Source organism: Tenrec ecaudatus, chromosome 9 (assembly GCF_050624435.1).
Source record: "Tenrec ecaudatus isolate mTenEca1 chromosome 9, mTenEca1.hap1, whole genome shotgun sequence".
Classification (NCBI taxonomy): domain Eukaryota; kingdom Metazoa; phylum Chordata; class Mammalia; order Afrosoricida; family Tenrecidae; genus Tenrec; species Tenrec ecaudatus.
In genome coordinates this window covers 110826412-110845415 of record NC_134538.1, presented here as the reverse complement: position 1 = coordinate 110845415, position 19004 = coordinate 110826412, and the positions used below count along the sequence as shown (strand labels likewise).

At 39.1% G+C, this 19004-nt stretch overlaps 1 protein-coding gene across 13 annotated transcripts in view; it reads left to right on the top strand.

Moving 5' to 3' along the window:
• The window catches only part of ADAM22 (ADAM metallopeptidase domain 22), a 269416-nt gene that overhangs the window by 200622 nt on the left and 49790 nt on the right, over window positions 1-19004 (top strand). For 12 of the 13 annotated variants that reach the window (XM_075557629.1, XM_075557630.1, XM_075557625.1 and 9 more), the window contains 10 exons: window positions 1385-1455; window positions 3570-3644; window positions 4626-4697; window positions 5660-5826; window positions 7431-7515; window positions 8594-8684; window positions 9290-9341; window positions 13348-13447; window positions 15911-15982; window positions 16206-16298. In XM_075557629.1, the coding sequence (XP_075413744.1) occupies window positions 1385-1455; window positions 3570-3644; window positions 4626-4697; window positions 5660-5826; window positions 7431-7515; window positions 8594-8684; window positions 9290-9341; window positions 13348-13447; window positions 15911-15982; window positions 16206-16298 (878 nt within the window). The remainder of the gene's footprint in view (window positions 1-1384; window positions 1456-3569; window positions 3645-4625; window positions 4698-5659; window positions 5827-7430; window positions 7516-8593; window positions 8685-9289; window positions 9342-13347; window positions 13448-15910; window positions 15983-16205; window positions 16299-19004) is intronic. The other variant, XM_075557631.1, reaches the window with a different exon arrangement.

The window sequence follows — 19004 nt, the reverse complement described above, 5'->3', positions numbered from 1 at the left end:
CTTAGATTATTGTTCTGTTATCATTAAGTACAATTTGGTATAACATAATATTCATCAAAAGGGAGAAGGCTAGTAAAAAGCTTATAGTCTTATATTAGAGAAGGCTGGCAGCAGATGAACATTGGGCCTCTACTCAAGCATTTACTCAATGCAAGAACATGTTGTTCTATTAAATTGACATTCCAGGATGCACACCTTCCTGACACGATTACTGAAGAAAAATGTGTGCATAAGCAAATGTGGTGAAAAAGGCTGACGGTGCCCGGCTATCAAAAGATATAGCATCTGGGGTCTTAAAGGCTTGAAAATAAACAAGCGGCCATCTAGCTGAGAAGCAACAAAACCCACATGGAAAAAGCACACCAGCCTATCTGACAACAAGGTGTAGAAGGGACCAGTTATCTGACATCAAAAACTAAAAATCATATCAGTGGGTGCCCACCTTCCTGGTACGATCACTGAAGACAAATGTGTGCATAAGCAAATGTGGTGAAGAATGCTAATGGTGCCCGACTGTCAAAAGATATAGCATCTGGGGTCTTAAAGGCTTGAAGATAAACAAGTGGCCATCTAGTTCAGAAGCAACAAATCCCACATGGAAGAAACACACCAGCCTGTGTGACCCCGAGCTGTTGAAGGGATCAGGTATCAAGCATCAAGGAACAAAAAATCATATCATTGTAAATGTGGGTGAGTGTAGAGTGGAGACTCAAAGGCCATCGGTAGCCAACCGGACAACCCCTTATTGAAGGGTTGTGGGGAGGAGATGAGCCAGTCAGGGTGCAGTGTAGCAACGATGAAACATATAACTTTCCTCTAGTTCTTAAATGCTTTCTCCCCCCACCCCCACTGTCATGATCCCAATTCTACCTTACAAATCTGGCTAGACCAGAGGATGTACATTGGTACAGATAGCAACTGGAAACACAGGGAATCCAGGACAGATGACTCCTTCAGGACCAGTGGTGAGAGTGGCAATGCCTGGAGGGTAGAGAGAATGTGGGGTAGAAAGGGGGAACCAATTTCAAGAATCTATGTATAACCGCCTCCCTGAGGGATGGACAGCAGAGAAGAGGGCGGGGGAGACGTCAGACAGTGTAGCATATGACAAAATAATAATAATTTATGAATGATGAAGGGTTCATGAGGCAGGGGGGAGTAGGGAGGGAGGGGGAAATGCGCAGCCAATGTTAAGGGCTCAAGTAGAAGGCAAATGTTTTGAGAATGATGACAGCAAATGTATATATGATCTTGACACAATGGATGTATGTATGAATTGTGATAAGAATTGTACGAGCCCCCAATAAAATGATTTAAAAAAAGAAAAATAAAGAAGGATGGCAAATACACTAACTCAAATTACATTTTTTAAATTTTCTCTTAGAATTCCAACAAGTAAATATCACTTCACCAAAATTTATTTTGATGCCAAGATCAAAAAGGATTAAAAGGCAGGTATGTGCCTACAGGTATAATTTGTGATGTTTTAAAACATTTGGCAATGCTAGTCATTGAAATTTACATTAACTCTCTATGAGAGAGTACATGTTCGTTCAGGCATTTTTCAGGGAGGGGAAAACAATAGGGACATTTCTGTGGAAGCAGTGGATGTGAGGCCATGCTGTCTCAGAGACTGGAAAGTGTCCAAGATAGTGGTGGCGATAAGCTTCTTTGTCCTGTAGGGGCACTGTAGAGCCATGGCTCAGCGTATCTCAGGGTTTTTCTATCATGGGTCTCTTTCCTTGCCAGTGTATATCGTAGAGTCTACTTGCCTGGTATGTATTCTGATAAAGATACCATCCTTAATTCTGATAAAGATACCATCCTTAAATGAGTCCATGAGGTTTTTGAGCCATAAAATGTGTCTGTCTCAACAGAACTCTTTGGAATCTAGGATATCAGACTAGTACGCAGCTTTATGAAGGTCCAGTGTTTTGTAGCACTTTAGCCCGTGCAGTAGGTACTGATCCTCCACCTTTTTCATGGGAAGGAAAATGATAGTTCTGAAATGTGAAAATGACTTGCCAGAATCTGAGCTGGTACATGGTTTAGACAGAAACAGTGCTGCTTTAAGAAATTCATCGTCAGAATCCAACTTGAAATCCTCCTTAAGTTCATGAATTTAAACTGTGAGAGCAGGATGACTTCTTTTAACACATGCCTCTAGCTCTTCATAAACATGGGGAACATTAAGTCATTTCCTAAGGAAGCCTTTGATTTCCCTGTCTGAGAAAGCCGTGGTTCACTGGAGATAAGGTGCCATGAATTTGCCTGCTAATAGGACAATGCTCTGACGTTTTAAAAACGTTGAGATGTTGGAAATTTTACTCTATTAATGAGTACACCTCAAGTCCCTTCTACAAAGACCAAAGCCAATCATATCAATCTCAATCAACAATCTAAACCAAACTCACTGCCACCAAGTCATCTCTGACTCAGAGTGACCCTACAAGACAAACTTTTCACGGGAGTAGAACCCCTTGTCTCTCTCCCTCGAAGCAGCTCATGGATTTGAGTTGCTGATCTTTTGTTCAGTCAACCAGTGCATAACCACTATACCGCCAGAGCTCCTTCTCAGTAATCTAAAGACAGACACTGTTTAAGCAGAAAGAAGACTTGTGTCTCTGGGTACAGTTCAGTATCAGCACTAATTTCTTCTCATTCTCTGTCAACTAAAAAATAGATATTTTTAAGTTTGAAAATGCAATTAGTGAGGCACATCCAAGTGGCAGCAATTTTTAATTTGTCTGAATACAGCATATTCAACATAAGTATTTAAATATTGATTTAAGTTTGATTGCATACCCTTACCATAAAAATGGCCCAAAGACAAGGGGAAAAAAATCTGCTGCATGTGTGTTGAAGCATGGCATGAAAGAAAAGGTTCAGTTATAGATCTCGCTGAAGACTGAGTTAGTTAGGAACTAACCATAGAGCACAAAGATGGCTGCCACGGTGGTTACTGACTAATAGTCATGATTTTGAAGGTGGGAAAATGTGTTATAAGTGTGGCAAAGGCAGCCTAGAAGCTTTTAAGGCAAGTAAAGCTCTGTTTCTTTTGGAAAATTCCTGGGATGGTGTCTCCCAAGAGGGAGAGGACAGATTCAATATGCCAATCAATCTGCTCCCTCTAGCCTCTCAGATCCGCAGGAGCTTAAATTAAACCAAAAAGGATGCTTTTAATGTGTTAATTATCTTCAGAATAGAGTTAAATGAAAAGTGAAATAAATGGAAGTAGAAATAAAATATGTAGTCATATTTGGTTTATTTCACATAAATGTAAAACCAGTAACAGTGGTATACGCAATTGTGGGCAAAGAGTAGAAATGAGGTAGGCTGGGGATGGAGGAGAGAAGAAGACTTGGATCCTGACCTTCCTTACAATTTCTAAAATTTTTGAAGCCAGTGCATTATGTATTATGTACTAAAAAACTAAGTAAATTGATGAAATGTGAAAACGTATTCGCTGAAAGGAGGGTAAAGGAGGAAACGAGTTCCTTGTTCACGTTACCTTTCTCAGTCAAGTGTCGAAGGCTCATTTAGGCGCTGCTTTTTCTATTACATTGCAGCTTCGCCGACATCCTCGCAACGTAGAGGAGGAAACCAAATATATTGAACTAATGATTGTCAATGATCATCTCATGGTAGGATTTCATAGTTTTTTACAGTTTTGTTTCTGGCTTGCCTTGCTGAAAGCCATATGGTTTTCTCATAGGGTCAAGCTGTAAAGATTCATAGGATACAAATATGGTAAGACGTTCAGAAATATGGTAAGAAGAAACCAGGGACCTGCCAAGTTGTGTCCTGGAGAGGTATTTGTGTAAGCCACGGTCTAAAATAACTAGGGATGGCCTGTTCTCAGCCTGGTATCAGAATAAACACACTGTCCATTCTCTTTTGAAAAAACAACAACAACACAACAAACTAGGGATAATTTGTGAAGTTAAAAAACTTTGGGGCCTTGTGGGGTTAATATAGATATTAATATTTGAATCTTTCTAAACTGATAAGGTTTAAAATACAGAACTGTTCACTTATATTAAAGGGAAGTGGAACAGTAATAATGTAATGCCTTGGTTTACCGTGTACAGCTCTATCCTGAGAAAAGCAGACATTTTTGTTTCTGTCTTGCCTCACTGAAAACCATATGGTCTTCTCATAGAGCCAAGCTGTAAAGATTCGTAGGATAAAAACCTGCCAAACTCCCTTCTTCTTACTGAGTTAATTATTTTGACCTGGAGTCTCTGTGTTCAATTCATGGACGTGTCGCACTCAGTGTGATTAGATTCCCAGCACAGAATTCTCTCTTGTAACTACAAATTTAAGTAAGTCTGTTATGTGGTGTACCTCAATCAATTTTATTTCATTTCAGATGTAAGATGCATTTTTATATACTTTGATTCACTTGAAGGAAAAAATGTCATTTATTTATGTATGATTAATGAGTAAATTGAGTAAATTGAGACCTTGCCTCAGGTGACATCACCTATAAAGCAGTAGGTCTCACATCTTAGCACTTCCAAAGAAAGCCTTAGGGATATTTCGACGTAACCATATTTTCTTTGCTGTGAAGTTTATCTCCTGATGTCTTTGGAAGCACTTCACTTGGTTTCCTTTCCTTTCAGTTTAAAAAGCATCGGCTGTCAGTTGTACATACAAATACCTATGCAAAATCTGTGGTGAACATGGCTGATTTAGTAAGTATCAACGTGATTCATTCTCCCCATAATGAAAAGGGTTAGACCTTGGTATCACCGAGGATATAGATCTTAGACTTCCGCTGCTCTGAATTCCACCTTAGCCAAGATGCTCTTGTAAGTCCCGAGTCACCTTGCAGTGGGCTTTATTGACTTAGATCTCTGACCGGCAAGGTGATGAAAGGAAATGGTCGAAGTCACCCACAGATTTCTGGCTGGAATACCTTCCTGTGTTGATCACAGGGAGAAGTCAGCGATGAACCACAGCCTCTAGCGCAGATGGCTTTGTAGACTTCTGACAATAGAGGAGCACCCCAGCTCTGTCCTCCAGGAAAGAGGCCCCAATGTGCGCCACGATATAAGGAATCCCCTTGCTCCCAGCTCCTTGACAACACACTGCCTGTGGATATTACTCAGGGCAGTCAGTATGCAATTCATTGTTTCCTTACAAGAATTTAAGTCATTATTTCCTTGGAGATGCTTCATTGTTCAGTCTTTGCTAGGAGAAGTCAAGAGCACACGCGTTCTTTGTCTAGGGTGCCTGAAAATGGACTCCGGCGCCTGGATCCTGGAGTAAGAGCGCCAGATTTGCCGATACAAGATCTTTTGTCCTATTTAGTGTCTATTTGTGGAGTTACTTGGTGAATAATTTAACTCTTTATTGTTGAGCAAAGGGAATGTAAGTTAGAGAAAAAATGGTCTCCCTTAAGAATAATTGAATTTCTGGAATGATAATGGCAACAAATGTACTAACGTGCTTGACACATGGATGGATGTATGGATTGGGTTAAGAGTTATATGAGCCTCCCATAAAACGATTTATATAAAAAAATAATTGAATGTCTTACCTTTAATTAGATCCCAAGTTCCATAAAAGAAAGGAACTTTGTTATTTCTGTTCACAAATCACTGGATTTTTTACCTCGTATACAGCTGGTGTGTTCATTTTGTTAATATACTAGATATATAAAGACCAACTTAGGACAAGGATAGTATTGGTTGCCATGGAGACCTGGGCAACTGACAACAAGTTCGTCATATCTGAAAATCCATTGATCACCCTACGTGAGTTTATGAAATACAGGAGGGATTTTATCAAAGAGAAAAGTGATGCAGTTCACCTTTTTTCGTACGTAACTCTTTTAATGATTTGTTATTTCTTTGATTGCATGTTGAATGTTCTATTCCCTGTGAATGCGATGTAACTTGCCCTGCTGCAGTTAGGATTTGACATGGCAAATATGTTTGGAAGACATTTATAACGATAAATTGTTTGAAATTGTCAAGAAAATATTAAAGAGGTTTAATGTTAAGGTGTGCTATTGCATGAAAACTTGGTTTACACTTTAGGAGAGTTCATCAGAGCATTTGCAAAGTAAAAATACTGCCAATTCTCAAAAGAGCACATTCATTTTATTCCTTAAAGCTACCGTGTTTTAAATGTTAACATACCCTTTGTTTTGGTTCTAAAGTGACAACTTAGTATTACTGGTATTTATTTATTTATGTTTCTCTTTCATTTTTGTTTTCATTTTTGGGTAATTCATACATATTTGATGTAATAGAAAGCTTCCTATAGTAGATTTCAAAAGCTTTTGTCTAAGTCAGAAATGTTGAAAATGTTTTAATGGAAGCAAAAGACAGTATTTGTTAACTTTGTATTTTTCTATAATTCCAAATTTATAGAAAATTGGCATGAATGCTACAGGGATATAATATATGCTTTACCCACACTCATCAATTGGCTATATTTTGTCCTTTTTGTTCCTTCATTCTCTCACCTCTTTTTCCGTCCGTGCTTTTCACCCACTCACTCTCCATCCGTCCATCCATCCACCTATCCATCTATCCAACTAACTACTTTTTTTTCCATCTGGGTGTTAGTTGGAGACATACTTGTATTTCCTAAGATTAAGAACACTCTTATGTAACCACCTTACCTCACCTCACTGCCGAGTTGATAGAACTGCCCCTGTAAGTTTCTGAGACTGCAACTCATTACAGGAGTAAAAAGCTCTGTTTTTCTCCCAAGGAGCTGCTGGTAGTTGTGAACTACTGACCTTGTAGTTAGTGGCCCAATGAGCAACCACTTCATCACCAGTGAGTGTTCCATATATAACCACAGTACAGTTATTAAAACCAGAAAATTAAACACCAATACCATATTTTTTTCTAATCAAATGTCTAGCTATTCCTCTAGCTCCTCCCCCACTCCTCCATCCAGGATCCAATCCAGAGCCTCCATCTCAGTTAACTGTCACCTCTCTTTAGTCTCCTTTCATCTGAAAAGTTACCTCGGCCTTCCTTTTTCTAGTCTGCATTTAACGTACGTGAAGAACAAAGGGCAGTTATTTTGTAGGATGTTGCTCTTTGCGATCATGTCTGGTGATATTTTCTCATTGTGAGATTCAAGCTACCCATACGTGGCAGAAATGGCTCAGATGTGAGATTGCATCCTTTGAGAGTGTGTCATATCAGTGTTTCTATTTTAGTAGGTCTGCTTCTATTTAAGACACTTATTGCTTATGTGGGGAAACATCTCACAACTCTTTCTCTTTATGTATGTGTGTAGACAGTTTAACATTCCTCCTTTAAGTCAGGAGCATACAGAGTAGACATTTGATCTGTGATATGTACGTAAATGTAGTAAATAAGCAAATAAACTAATCATGAGCGGTGCTATGATGTTTGTACTGTGAGCAGTAAGCATTTTTTCATTTCCTTTTCTAAAAGGGGGAGTCAATTTGAGAGTAGCCGGAGCGGGGCAGCTTATATTGGTGGGATTTGCTCATTGCTGAAAGGAGGAGGCGTGAATGAAGTAGGTGTGAACATCTGTACAATCCACAGTGGTATGATGGCTGGAAATGCTTTCCTAATCTTTAAGAAATACGTTCTTGGTGTTCTACATGCTCCAGATGTTAGATGGCTTTTAATAACAATCAATATGATTACCCTAAATGATTAGAGGACAAAATAGGGAAATAATGGAAGATAAAGTCTGATAAGTCTGCTCATGCTCTATTTAAAATAATTTCCATAAAAGACAGAGTTTTTATTTTTACATTCATTGTAAATAAGCCCTTATTTATCACTTTTACTGATTCTTAGAGAATTGAATACCGTATATACTCATGTATAAGCTGAGTTTTTCTGCACATTTTTAATGTAGTTTTTGTGGTAAACTTAGGTGCCTCGGCTGATATTCAGGTCGGCTTATATTCAAGTATATATGGGAATTCCCTGAAGCATAACAACCCGACAGTAACTTTTCTTTCTTTCTCAGTACTTACTACATTTGGAAAGAGAAAATATACTAGCTTTAGGGTTTCCTTCTAATCCTAGAATGTACTCACTAAAGACAGCAAGCCTTCCAAAGTGGATCGAAAGTAAAATAATTGGAATCTTTGGGAGACTCTGTTTTGAAAAAAAAAAAATCCCTGTTCTTTTCAAGTTTCTATTGGCCAAGTAGCATCATTGAATTTTGCTGCTACCTCATCCTATTTGATTTTTGGAGAAATTTCAAGAGTATAAGGAAGCACACAGATGAAAAAGTTCCAGTTAATTCAGATATTCATTTTTATTTAGTTTTATCAGCAGGACTTTGACTTAATTATACATAAGTATTAAGTTTTTCTTGAATGTCACGGGTAAAATTTGCCTTCACAAATAGTTTCCAAACCCCAAAGTAGATGATACCCTGACTTCTAGTCTTCCCACTATGACCCAACAAACCCAGATGCATTTATTACTGTGTGCTTAGCCTCTTCTAAAGAAAATGCTTAGAAACAAATACTTTAAATTATATTGTGACATTTTCTTTGGACCAATGGGGGTGGGGGGAGGAAGGGCAGAAAAACCCACCTTTCTCTTACATGTATTTTATTTTTGTTTTTCAGTTTGGGAAAACCGATTTAATGGCAGTTACACTTGCCCAGTCCTTGGCCCATAATATTGGTATTATCTCAGACAAAACAAAGTTAGCCAGTGGTAAGTTTTAATCCATGCATCTATAGCTTAGTTGTATGTCAACTAGACTATAAAATACTTTCTAAGGATGTGATTCTTTTGTTTAGTTGCTTGATTAAAAGGCTTTGGTTGATAGTAAAAGATGTGCAGAGAGGACAGACTCAGGATTCAAACCCAGGCTCTTTCTGATTTGAATCTGCTTCACCACTATATTATACTGCTTTCTTGAAGTAGCCTTAGTGCAGAGACTTAAAAATGAACCGAAATTGCAACAGCTTTGATAACAGGCCATGAAATGGATATCAGTTCCTGTATAGTTCAATAGTACATTGCTGTCTAATTACATTGTATTTAAACTATGCTGAGTGAATACTTTTGAAATATGGCCACTCTTTAAAATAACAGGAGATGCTATTTGAGTAAAACATACATAATCTTGATAAGATCAAAGTATATTTTGGTTGTTTTGTATTACATAAAATAATTATAAGGAAAATTAGGAAGCAGATATCACAGTTAAATAAAGGTAATTAAAGAGCAAAGTATAGATTTTTTTTAACCTGGGAAATACTTTAATGCATCTGTACATACTTTGGTAAAAAGTCCTGTTTTTCCTTTTCTTTTAGGGGAGTGTAAATGTGAGGACACGTGGTCTGGCTGTATAATGGGAGATACTGGGTAAGTCATTTCTATTTGAAAATAACTCACTGTTCTTTTCCCTGCTGTGCTCTTGTCTCCCTCTGAATGCGACACTAAGATATAATATGGGAGGAAGATGGGACTTTCTACTCCCCTAACCCTAACTGGAGACCAGCGTGAGTTTGCACTTGTGCAGTGGGCAGGAGCCTGAACAGGGTTTGACTTCTAAGGGCCCAGTGTTAAGAGGTTAAGATTTGATTTATTGTTTACTTTGGCTGTACACAGTCTTCTCAGGCCTAAATGCCATATAAAATGTCCACAACTTGCCAAAGACATATGGATGGATCAGAATGGAAGGTGTAAAAACACTGGCCAGGTTTTGAATATGATGATGGTAACATGTGTACATAATGGATGATGGATGGATTCTGATAAGAGTTGTAAGAGCCCCCAGTAAAATGATTTTTAAAAACCAAAAACATTGGCCAGGGTGCAGGCATTGTAAAGGAAAAAGGAAATACTGGTAATCCATATAAGAAACTATACACTCACTGACTCACTGACTCACTGACTCACTCACTCACTGTCTCACTCACTGACTCACTCACTGACTCACTGACTCACTGACTCACTGACTCACTCACTCACTGACTCACTCACTCACTGACTCACTCACTGACTCACTCACTGACTCACTGACTCACTCACTCACTCACTCACTCACTGACTCACTCACTCACTGACTCACTCACTCACTCTCATTCACTCACTCACTGACTCACTCACTGACTGACTGACTGACTGACTGACTGACTGACTCACTCACTCACTCACTCACTCACTCACTCACTCACTCAAAGTTATGGCCTGTTAGGCAAGGGAAAGGAAAGAAACAAAATAGTTCAAACAATTTAAACTCCAGACTATTTGTACTAGAGCAGCTTCACGTAGAGAGTTTGGAATGAAAAGGATGAATAATCATTTTAAAGAGTCCTGGTGGCTCAGTGGTTACCTGTTGGGCTGCTAACCCCACAAGGTGAGCAGTTTGAAACCACTAGCCACCACACAGGAGAAAGACGGGCTTTGCTCGTGTAGAGTTAGTCCAGGGAACACTCAGCGCTACTTCTACCCGGTCTTACAGGGTTGCTACGGATCAGCAGCCACTCGATGGAAGTGAATTGGTTTTGTTTTTAGTTTAATTGTTTTGAATACCATTCATGATTCACAAAGCATTAATCATTGTTTTGAAAAGAATGAGGCATATAAATGAACATAGTTCTTACAGGCTGAGGTATCGACTACATAAATCAGGCATTTTAATTGTAACTGTTTCTTTTCTCTTAAAAAAACTAAAAACAATGTAAGACAATTTTGAAAAGTACAGGAAATGAAATGTTTACTGCCTCTTTTCTTACCACCCAATGAAAACTGTCTCACTCAAACTTACTGATATCAAATCAATTCTGTAGACTCACTCCCAGGGAGTGATGGGTGGTTTTGAACTGCTGACCTTGAGGTTAGACGCTCAACTCGTAACCAACCCAGTATGCCACCAGGGGCTCAATGATAACCATAGCTGATGTTAAAATATGTGTACACCTGTATTTAAATAGTTTTTTTCTCAATCCATTCTTATTGTTGTTATAAATTTTGGATTATTCGGGCTATGTATTGATTTATCCATTTGCGTGTGTGTTATATTTTAGGCTAGCTACTCTGCATACAACTCATCAACACCCTCTATATTATTACTATCCACTCCTGCCATTTTCTCTCCTCTCTCTGCCCTCTCTTTAACACAAGTTAGCACCTGTCAACCCTCTACTCTTGTTTCATCTTCCTTCTCTTGGCCAGTACCCCTCCTTAGTAACTTCTAAAACCGGCTCACTTTTGGATGCAAGTCTTTGACTTGGTTCTTATTCTTATAGTAGTGATCTCATACAATATTTTTTCTTTTGTCGTTGACTAACTTCACTCAGCCTAATGGTTTCCAGGGCCATTCATGTCATGACGTCATCATTGCTTTTTAGCCATGCATACTATTCCATTGTGTGCATGGACCAACGCTTCTTTATTCATTTATCTACGGTGGGTCTTTAGGCTGTTCCCAGCTCCTTGCCAATGTGAAGAGCGCCGTGATGAACATGGGACCGCACATGTCCATTCTTACTCAGCATCTTACTACTGTAGGTATACCCTCAGCTGAGGGGTTGCTGGGCGGGGTGGAATTTCTAGGTCTAGTTGGTTTTTGAGATGGCATCATCTCGCTTTCCACAATGCTTTACATATTTACAGACCCACCAGCAATGGATGAGGGTCCTAGCCTCTCCACATCCTCTCTAGCATTTATTCTTTCTGTTTGCTTTTTAATTGGGATATCTTGATGGTGGAAGTTTGCTTTAGGTTTATACATTTTTCACTTCACATGATATAATCACATTTTATGAGTGCTTAAATTTTCTTAACCTCATGATTATTACTAAGCACGTGGTATTTTATTTTGTTAATATACAGCAGTTTAGTTAACAGCTCTCTTACTTTTGAACATTAATGTCATGTTTTCCTGTTGTAAATTATGTTCATCTGAGATGTTTGTTCATATGTATTTGTTAACATAGCTAATTGTTTCTTTAAGAAAAATCTTAAAAAGTAGAATTACTAGAGCTATGTATGGATAATCTCATTTTGAGAGTTTCTTTAAGAAATCACTTTATTGGGGGCTTTTACAGCTCTTATTACAATCCATACATCCATCAATTGTGTCAAGTAAATTTGTACATATGTTGCCATCATTTTCAAAACCTTTTCCTTCTACTTGAGCCTTTGGTATCAGCTCCTCATTTTTTCCCTCCCTCCTTCATGAACCCTTGATAATTTATAAATAATTATTTTTTTCATGCCGACTGCTGTCTCCCTGTAGCCGCTTTTCTGTTGCCTGTATCCCTGGGGAGGGTGGGGTGTTATTAATGTCAATGATTATGATTAGTTCTCCATTTCTTATCCCACCTTCCCCCTACCCTCCTGGTATTACTACGCTCATTATTGGTCCTGAGGGGTTTATCTGTCCTGCATTCCCTGTGTCGTGAGCTCTTATCTGTACGGTGTACATGCTCTGGTCTAGCCGGATTTGTAAGGTAGAGTTGGAGTCATGATAATGGTGGTGGTTGGCGGGGGGTGGTGGTGGGGAAGCATTAAGAACTAGAGGAAAGTTGTGTGTTTCGTTGGTGCTGTGCTGCACCCTGACTGGCACCTCTCTTCCTTGTGAGTTTCTTAATGCAAGTTTCTTTTTCTATTAGGCTGTTTAGTGGTAGGGATATATTTTTATAAAATTTGAAACAATTTCAAACTAGAAGAAAAGTTTCAACAAGAGTATAATGGGCTTCTTGCCTCTGAATTACTTGAGAGTAAGGTGCTAGCTTGGTGCCCATCATCCCAAGCACCTCAGGGTGTATGTCTGACATCTAAGGGCAATCTCCCACAGAATCTCAACACAACCAGTAAAGTCATTCAATACTTAAGTCTCATTCTAGGTTTTGCTCACTATGTCAATATTGTTATTTATAGCAAAGGCTCAGATTCAGGTATCATATTTAGTTTTTATGTCTCGTTGGTCTGTCTGAAGCAGTTCCTGACTCTTTTTTTAAACTTTTATGGCCTTGGCACAGTTTACAATTATAGATCAGCTGTTTTGAGAATGCTCTTCAGTTTGTGTTACCACCCAGTTGTATTACTTATAAAAGACTCCTTAGGAAACACATTGATCCTAACTCTCCTTTGTTTAAATTACAGGAACTGTATGTATGTACCTCCTTTGAATATGTATGCAAATAGTGAACAAGCCATGACCACCATTACTCACCAATTGAAGAATTTATAAATAGCCAGATTGAATAAAACTATATGGACTTAGTAAAAGTCTACCTAATATGGGTTTAGTCTTTAATTTTAATAAAATGTGCAGTTTTAGTGTGGTACAATTTGAAGACAATCATACATACCAGGAAGATTAACATTATGCTTAACTATTGATTTTCTTCTTCTGTAGTTATTATCTTCCTAAGAAGTTCACCCAATGTAATATTGAAGAGTATCATGATTTCTTGAATAGTGGAGGTGGTGCCTGCCTTTTCAACAAACCCTCTAAGGTAAAATGTGTGAGCATTGTCATTTGTTATTAATCCCTCCACAGTGGTTCTCAACCTTCCTAGTGCCACTACCCTTTAATACAGTTCCTCATGTTGTGGTGACCCCCCCAACCATAAAATTATTTTCGTTGCTACTTCATGACTATAATTTTGCTACTGTTATTAATCAGGTGATCCCTGTGAAAGGGTCGTTTGACCGTCAAAGGGGTTGCGACCCACAGGTTGAGAACCGCTGCTCTATTGTATTATACAGAGCCTGGTCCCATAGTGGACTATGTGTTGGGCAGCTAGCTGAAAGGTAAGCAGTTTGAAACCACCAGCCACACTGTGGGGGAAAGAAGATGCTTTCCACTCCCGTGACGATTAATAGTCTCTGAAACCCACAGGGACAGCTCTACTCTGTCTGCTAGGGTCTCTGTGAGTCAGGATTGACTCGATGGTAGTAAGTCTAATACTATATGGGAGAAAGGTGAAAGTCTGTCTCCTTAAATATTTAAAGTTTAAGAAATTATATATTGTGTTGCTTATGAGTTGGAATGGATTCAGTGATAGTTGGGGTAAATTGTATTTTAAGTAAAAAATTTCAACTATTGGGTCCTATAAAAAACAGCTTTTGAATGTTTCCTATGTGTCACATTTTGATATGCCAAGTAGCTCAATTTCAGTCACTATAATGTTGGGCATTTTGGACTGTATTGACTGATAAAAATGGAAAGTAGATAGAGATCAGAGCATTTGCTTCCTGGAAATTTTCCATTTTATTTGTATATAGACAAATGATGACTCAGAGTTTGCTTGAAAACATGTTTTTATTTTGCTTTTCGTTTCTATTGATTTCCCCTGTGGACACCTGGTCACAGCGATTCCCGGTAGAATGGGGGCATATCCTCCTTCACCTACCACAGCCTTGCAGAATAAGCAATATTACTATTATGCATGATTTGAATTACAAGTACTTTTTGATATGAAAACCAAGTCTTGTTCGAATAGCAAAGGAGAAAGCCTTTCTGTTCTTAAACTTTGTCGGAGACTCTAAGAACTTGCAAAGCCTTCTCTGGTTACTGATTAGAAAGCATATCTTTCTTCTATATTTTGCACATAAAGTAGGATGCATTTTCCTGGTTTATTACGTAAATGATTGCATGCTTGTGTATATATCAGAAACATATGACATTGTCTTTGTCATCACCCAGTTTCAGTCTCTGTTCACTCCGGTGAAATTTAGAAAATATTATCCTATTGCATTGAAAAGTAGACATGCTTTCTCAAAGCCACAGAAGGGGGTTTTAAATAGAATCACTGCTGCTCTAACTGTATAGTAATTCCAGTCTTTTCACCAAAGTAGATTCTGAGCCCAGCCTCAGAGAATAAGTGTATTTTCATATGGATCAGTTTCCCTTTGGCTTTCAAAGCTATCTCAATAATGATCATTATTTCAACTGAAAATGGAACCCAAAGATGAGCTGGTTCTTCTGTGGAATTACAATCAAGAGGGTTCTGTTGCTGTTGTTGTTGTCTTTATTTTGCTTTGCTCATCCCCTTCAGTTAGTTACTAAAGGGCGTGTGTGTACAAAGAAGCATTGATTAACTTCTGAAAGAATAGTATGTAGCTGGCACACAGTAGCTGTTTTCTGCTTTTGCCTTTTACGTACTACATCATATAATCAAAAGGTAATAAAATGTCCGGGTCCTTAAAGAGTAAGGCCAAGACTCTTAAAAGGCACTCTCATGTGAAGCCTAATAATGGCTTCCTTATTTGGGCAAATGATGAGTGCTGTTATCTGCAAAGCTGTGTTAGTAGAAGGAGCTGGATTTTATTTGAACCAAATCAACAGGCTTCTTATTTCCTGTAATGCTTTCCTCTTTGTTTCTGAAATAACCCTCTAGTTTCACAAGAAGAAATAGTTTTTTTTAACGGCTTAACAAAGGTGGTTGAACCTGAACCCACAACAATCCTGCGATGTAGAAGGGTAACTAATAAGGCCATCATTCCTGCTTAGCTAGTAAACACTCAGAATCCAAGAAGGTGAGCTGACCAAGATAAGCAATTGAACCAAGAATCGCTTCTAGATGTTCTGTCTCTAAATCTCTTGCTTCTGGTTCAAAATGAAAGTGTTGGCAGTTCTAAGGCTTGGTTTTAGTCAGCGATTAGATTGACCCTAATTGGCATGTATGCTGTCTGTGCGTACACGATTAAACATGAAAGGGAAACAGAAGGAGACACTTCTGTTATAAACCTACTTTTCTCAGTTTAGAAAAATTAACATGCATTTTGGAATGGCTGGCACGTGTGTTTCCATACAAGACTTCAAAGTTGTTCATGGGAAAATTCCATTGTCTTTCAACCATTTTTCCATGAACTTTTTGAAGTTCTTGTAGATAGGGCACTTGAGGTCATTTATAAAGGCTTTGCTATTGGCTTCTCCGTCGTCTTTTACTCCCCTTTTGGTTGACTTCCCACAGCTTCTGGACCCCCCAGAGTGCGGCAATGGCTTTATTGAAACTGGAGAGGAGTGTGACTGTGGGACGCCCACGGTAAGTCTCTGGTTGCTTAGATGATGTTTGTGGTTAGTCCAGGGTATTCCCAAGTCTGCATAGTGAGATGCATAGAGGAACTGTTTGTTGTTCATTGAAATGTTCAAGGATATGCAGAATAAAGCCTATTTTTGTGAGGTCATGAATTTATTTTAGAAGCTATGCTGGTACGTTTGGAAATGATACCATTTTCTGATGCTTTCACAATGCTTATGTTCCTTAGGAATGTGTCCTGGAAGGAGCAGAATGTTGTAAGAAATGCACCTTGACTCAAGACTCGCAGTGCAGCGATGGCCTTTGCTGTAAAAAATGCAAGGTAAAAATTCATTGATGAATGACCAGTTGGCAGGAAAAGATAATTGATTGTTAAGGCTGTGTGAATGTAATCTAATCTCAGAAATCATATCTAACACAGATTAGTGGCTAGTTGAGCTCCATGCATTATAGTTTATGGCCCTTTCAACAATCTCTTTTGAGATCTAACTGCAATAACGCTTCCCACCTAAATAGAGAGAGCAAAGACCCGTAAGGCTTGCAGTCTGCCCACTATTATACACCCACGAGCACAGGAAGACAGCCTGAGGCTGGCTAACCCTAGCCCTTGTCCCCCTGTGCTCTTCCAGGAGGTGTGTGCTCATTGAACAAAACCAGGAGTTGCCCACCTGGGTGTGGGTCATGCCTTTCTCGGTGAAGCCAGGTGTATTTCAGCAGGAGACCTTCTATTCGCCTCGCTCACTTCGGCATATCTCTCACATGAACTCTTAGCGGAGCGAAGAAGGATACTTACCTTCAATAAAAATATTATCCAAGAAAAAAAAAGCTTAGCTGACTTTACATGTATTCTCATGCATTTTTACCAAACACATGATCGATTCTCATCCTCCCAAACTACATCCTCACATTTATCTCCAAATCATCAAGACGATTATTGGGGGCTAACCATTCCTACAGAAATGCGTTGCTTTGATCTCGTTTTCATATAAAATCTGGTACAATATTCTACATTATTTCTGAGGTTTGGAATCCGCCTCACCCTGTAGTCTGTATATTTTATGGACCCAGAACCAGGTGGTTACAAAGTAGCTGCTACAAGCACTCAGTAAATATTTGTTGAATGAACAAAAACTGCACAGCCCTTTCTTAATGAGCACTTGCTGTTGCCTGAGAGAGGGTGGGAAAGGAAACCAACATAAATGTAAATAGCTGTGTGCCAGGGATTATGCTAATAACTTTTAAAGATCATTTTATTGGGGTGCTTACAGCTCTTGCAACAATCCATATATCAGTTGTATCACGCATGTTTTTACATATGTCACCATCATTATTTTCTAAACATTTACTTTCTATTGAACCCTTAGTATCAGTGCCTCTTTTTTCCCTTCCTCCCCCTCCCACCCTTGTGATCCCTTGATAAATTATAAATTATTATTATTTGCATATCTTACACTGACTGCTGTCTCCTTTTTCCCGTACTTTCTTCCCCCCGCCTCCCCACCTTGAGCCTACCCTCCTGGTATCGCTACTTCCATCTCTCTACCTGATCTCGTATCTATCTGTACCTGTGTCCATGCTCCAGCCTAAGGCAGGATTGGGGTCATGATAGTTGGGGGTGAAGAAGCCTTACGGAACCAGGGGAATACTGTGGGTTCCGTGGGTTCTATATTCGCCTTGGTTGACGCATTCCTTCCTTGCCACCCTTCTGTGAAGGGATCCCCCATTGTCTACAGATGGGCTTGGGGTCTCTCCTCCGACCCCTCTTGTTCTCAACAATATGTTTATTTGTTTGGGGTTTTCTGATGCCTGCTACCTGATCCTGTGGACACCTCATGATCGCATAGGCTGGTGTGCTTCTTCCATGTGGGCTTGTTGCTTCCCTGCTAGATGGCTGCTTTTTTAACTTCAAGCCTTTAAGACCTCAGACACTATCTCTTTTGATAGCTGGGCACCATCAGCTGTGCTAAGCACTTTTCTTCATCTTTGGCCAGGGCTTCTTAACCGTGGAAGTACGAGCATTTTTGGCCTGATAATTCGGTGAGTGTGTATCTTGTACATTCTGTCTCGCAGCATCCCCAGCCTGCACCCAATAGGTGCCATCATCTTCCCTCATTCCTCACAGTTGAGACAAACAAACATGTCTCCAAACAAATAATTTTTTAAATAGCTAACTCACTGTCATGGAGTCAATACTACTCATGATGATCCTCTAGGACAGAGTAGAATTGCCTCTGTGCGTTTTTGAGACTATATCTCCCTTTTCTTTAGAATTATTTTATTGGGAACGCTTAAGATATCATACCAGTTCATGGTTCAGTGACATCAGGCAGTATTGTCCAACTGCTACCACACTCAGTTTCAAAACATGTTCTTTCTTCTGGAACTCCTTGATATCAGCTCCTTTTTATCCCCTTGCTCCTTTACCCTACCCCCAGGAACCCTTATTTATTTATTTGCCATATCTTACACCGCACAGCATATCCATTCACATGCAGTTCTGTTGTTTACTCCCCTCGAGTGGGTTATACAGCATCAGTGTAGCCCTTCTGAAAAGGACAATCCAAATAGCTTATGGTGGGTTTTGGGTCTCCACTACATCCATGTCCCTTCTCATTGATTTGGTTGCTTGGTTTTGAGCTTCTGATATCTATTCCTGTCAATATCTCATGATCACACAGGCTGGTGTACTCCTTCCATGTGGAGTTTGTTGCTTCCCTGCTACATGACCACTTGTTTAACTATAAGCCTTTAAGATCCCAGACACTGTATCTTTTAATAGCCAGGCACCATCAGCTTTCTTCACCACATTTGTTTATGTACCCATCGTGTCTTCAGCGATTGTGTCAGGAAGGTGAGTATTAGATAATGCCACATTATTAAAACAAACCATTCTTGTATTGAGGTAAGATTTAAGTAGAGGCCCAAAGTCGATCTGCTTCCTTGTTGCATCTGCATATATACATCTACAAACAAATATACCTAGGTTTACATATATACACACATACATATTTATATATACTTTACTTTC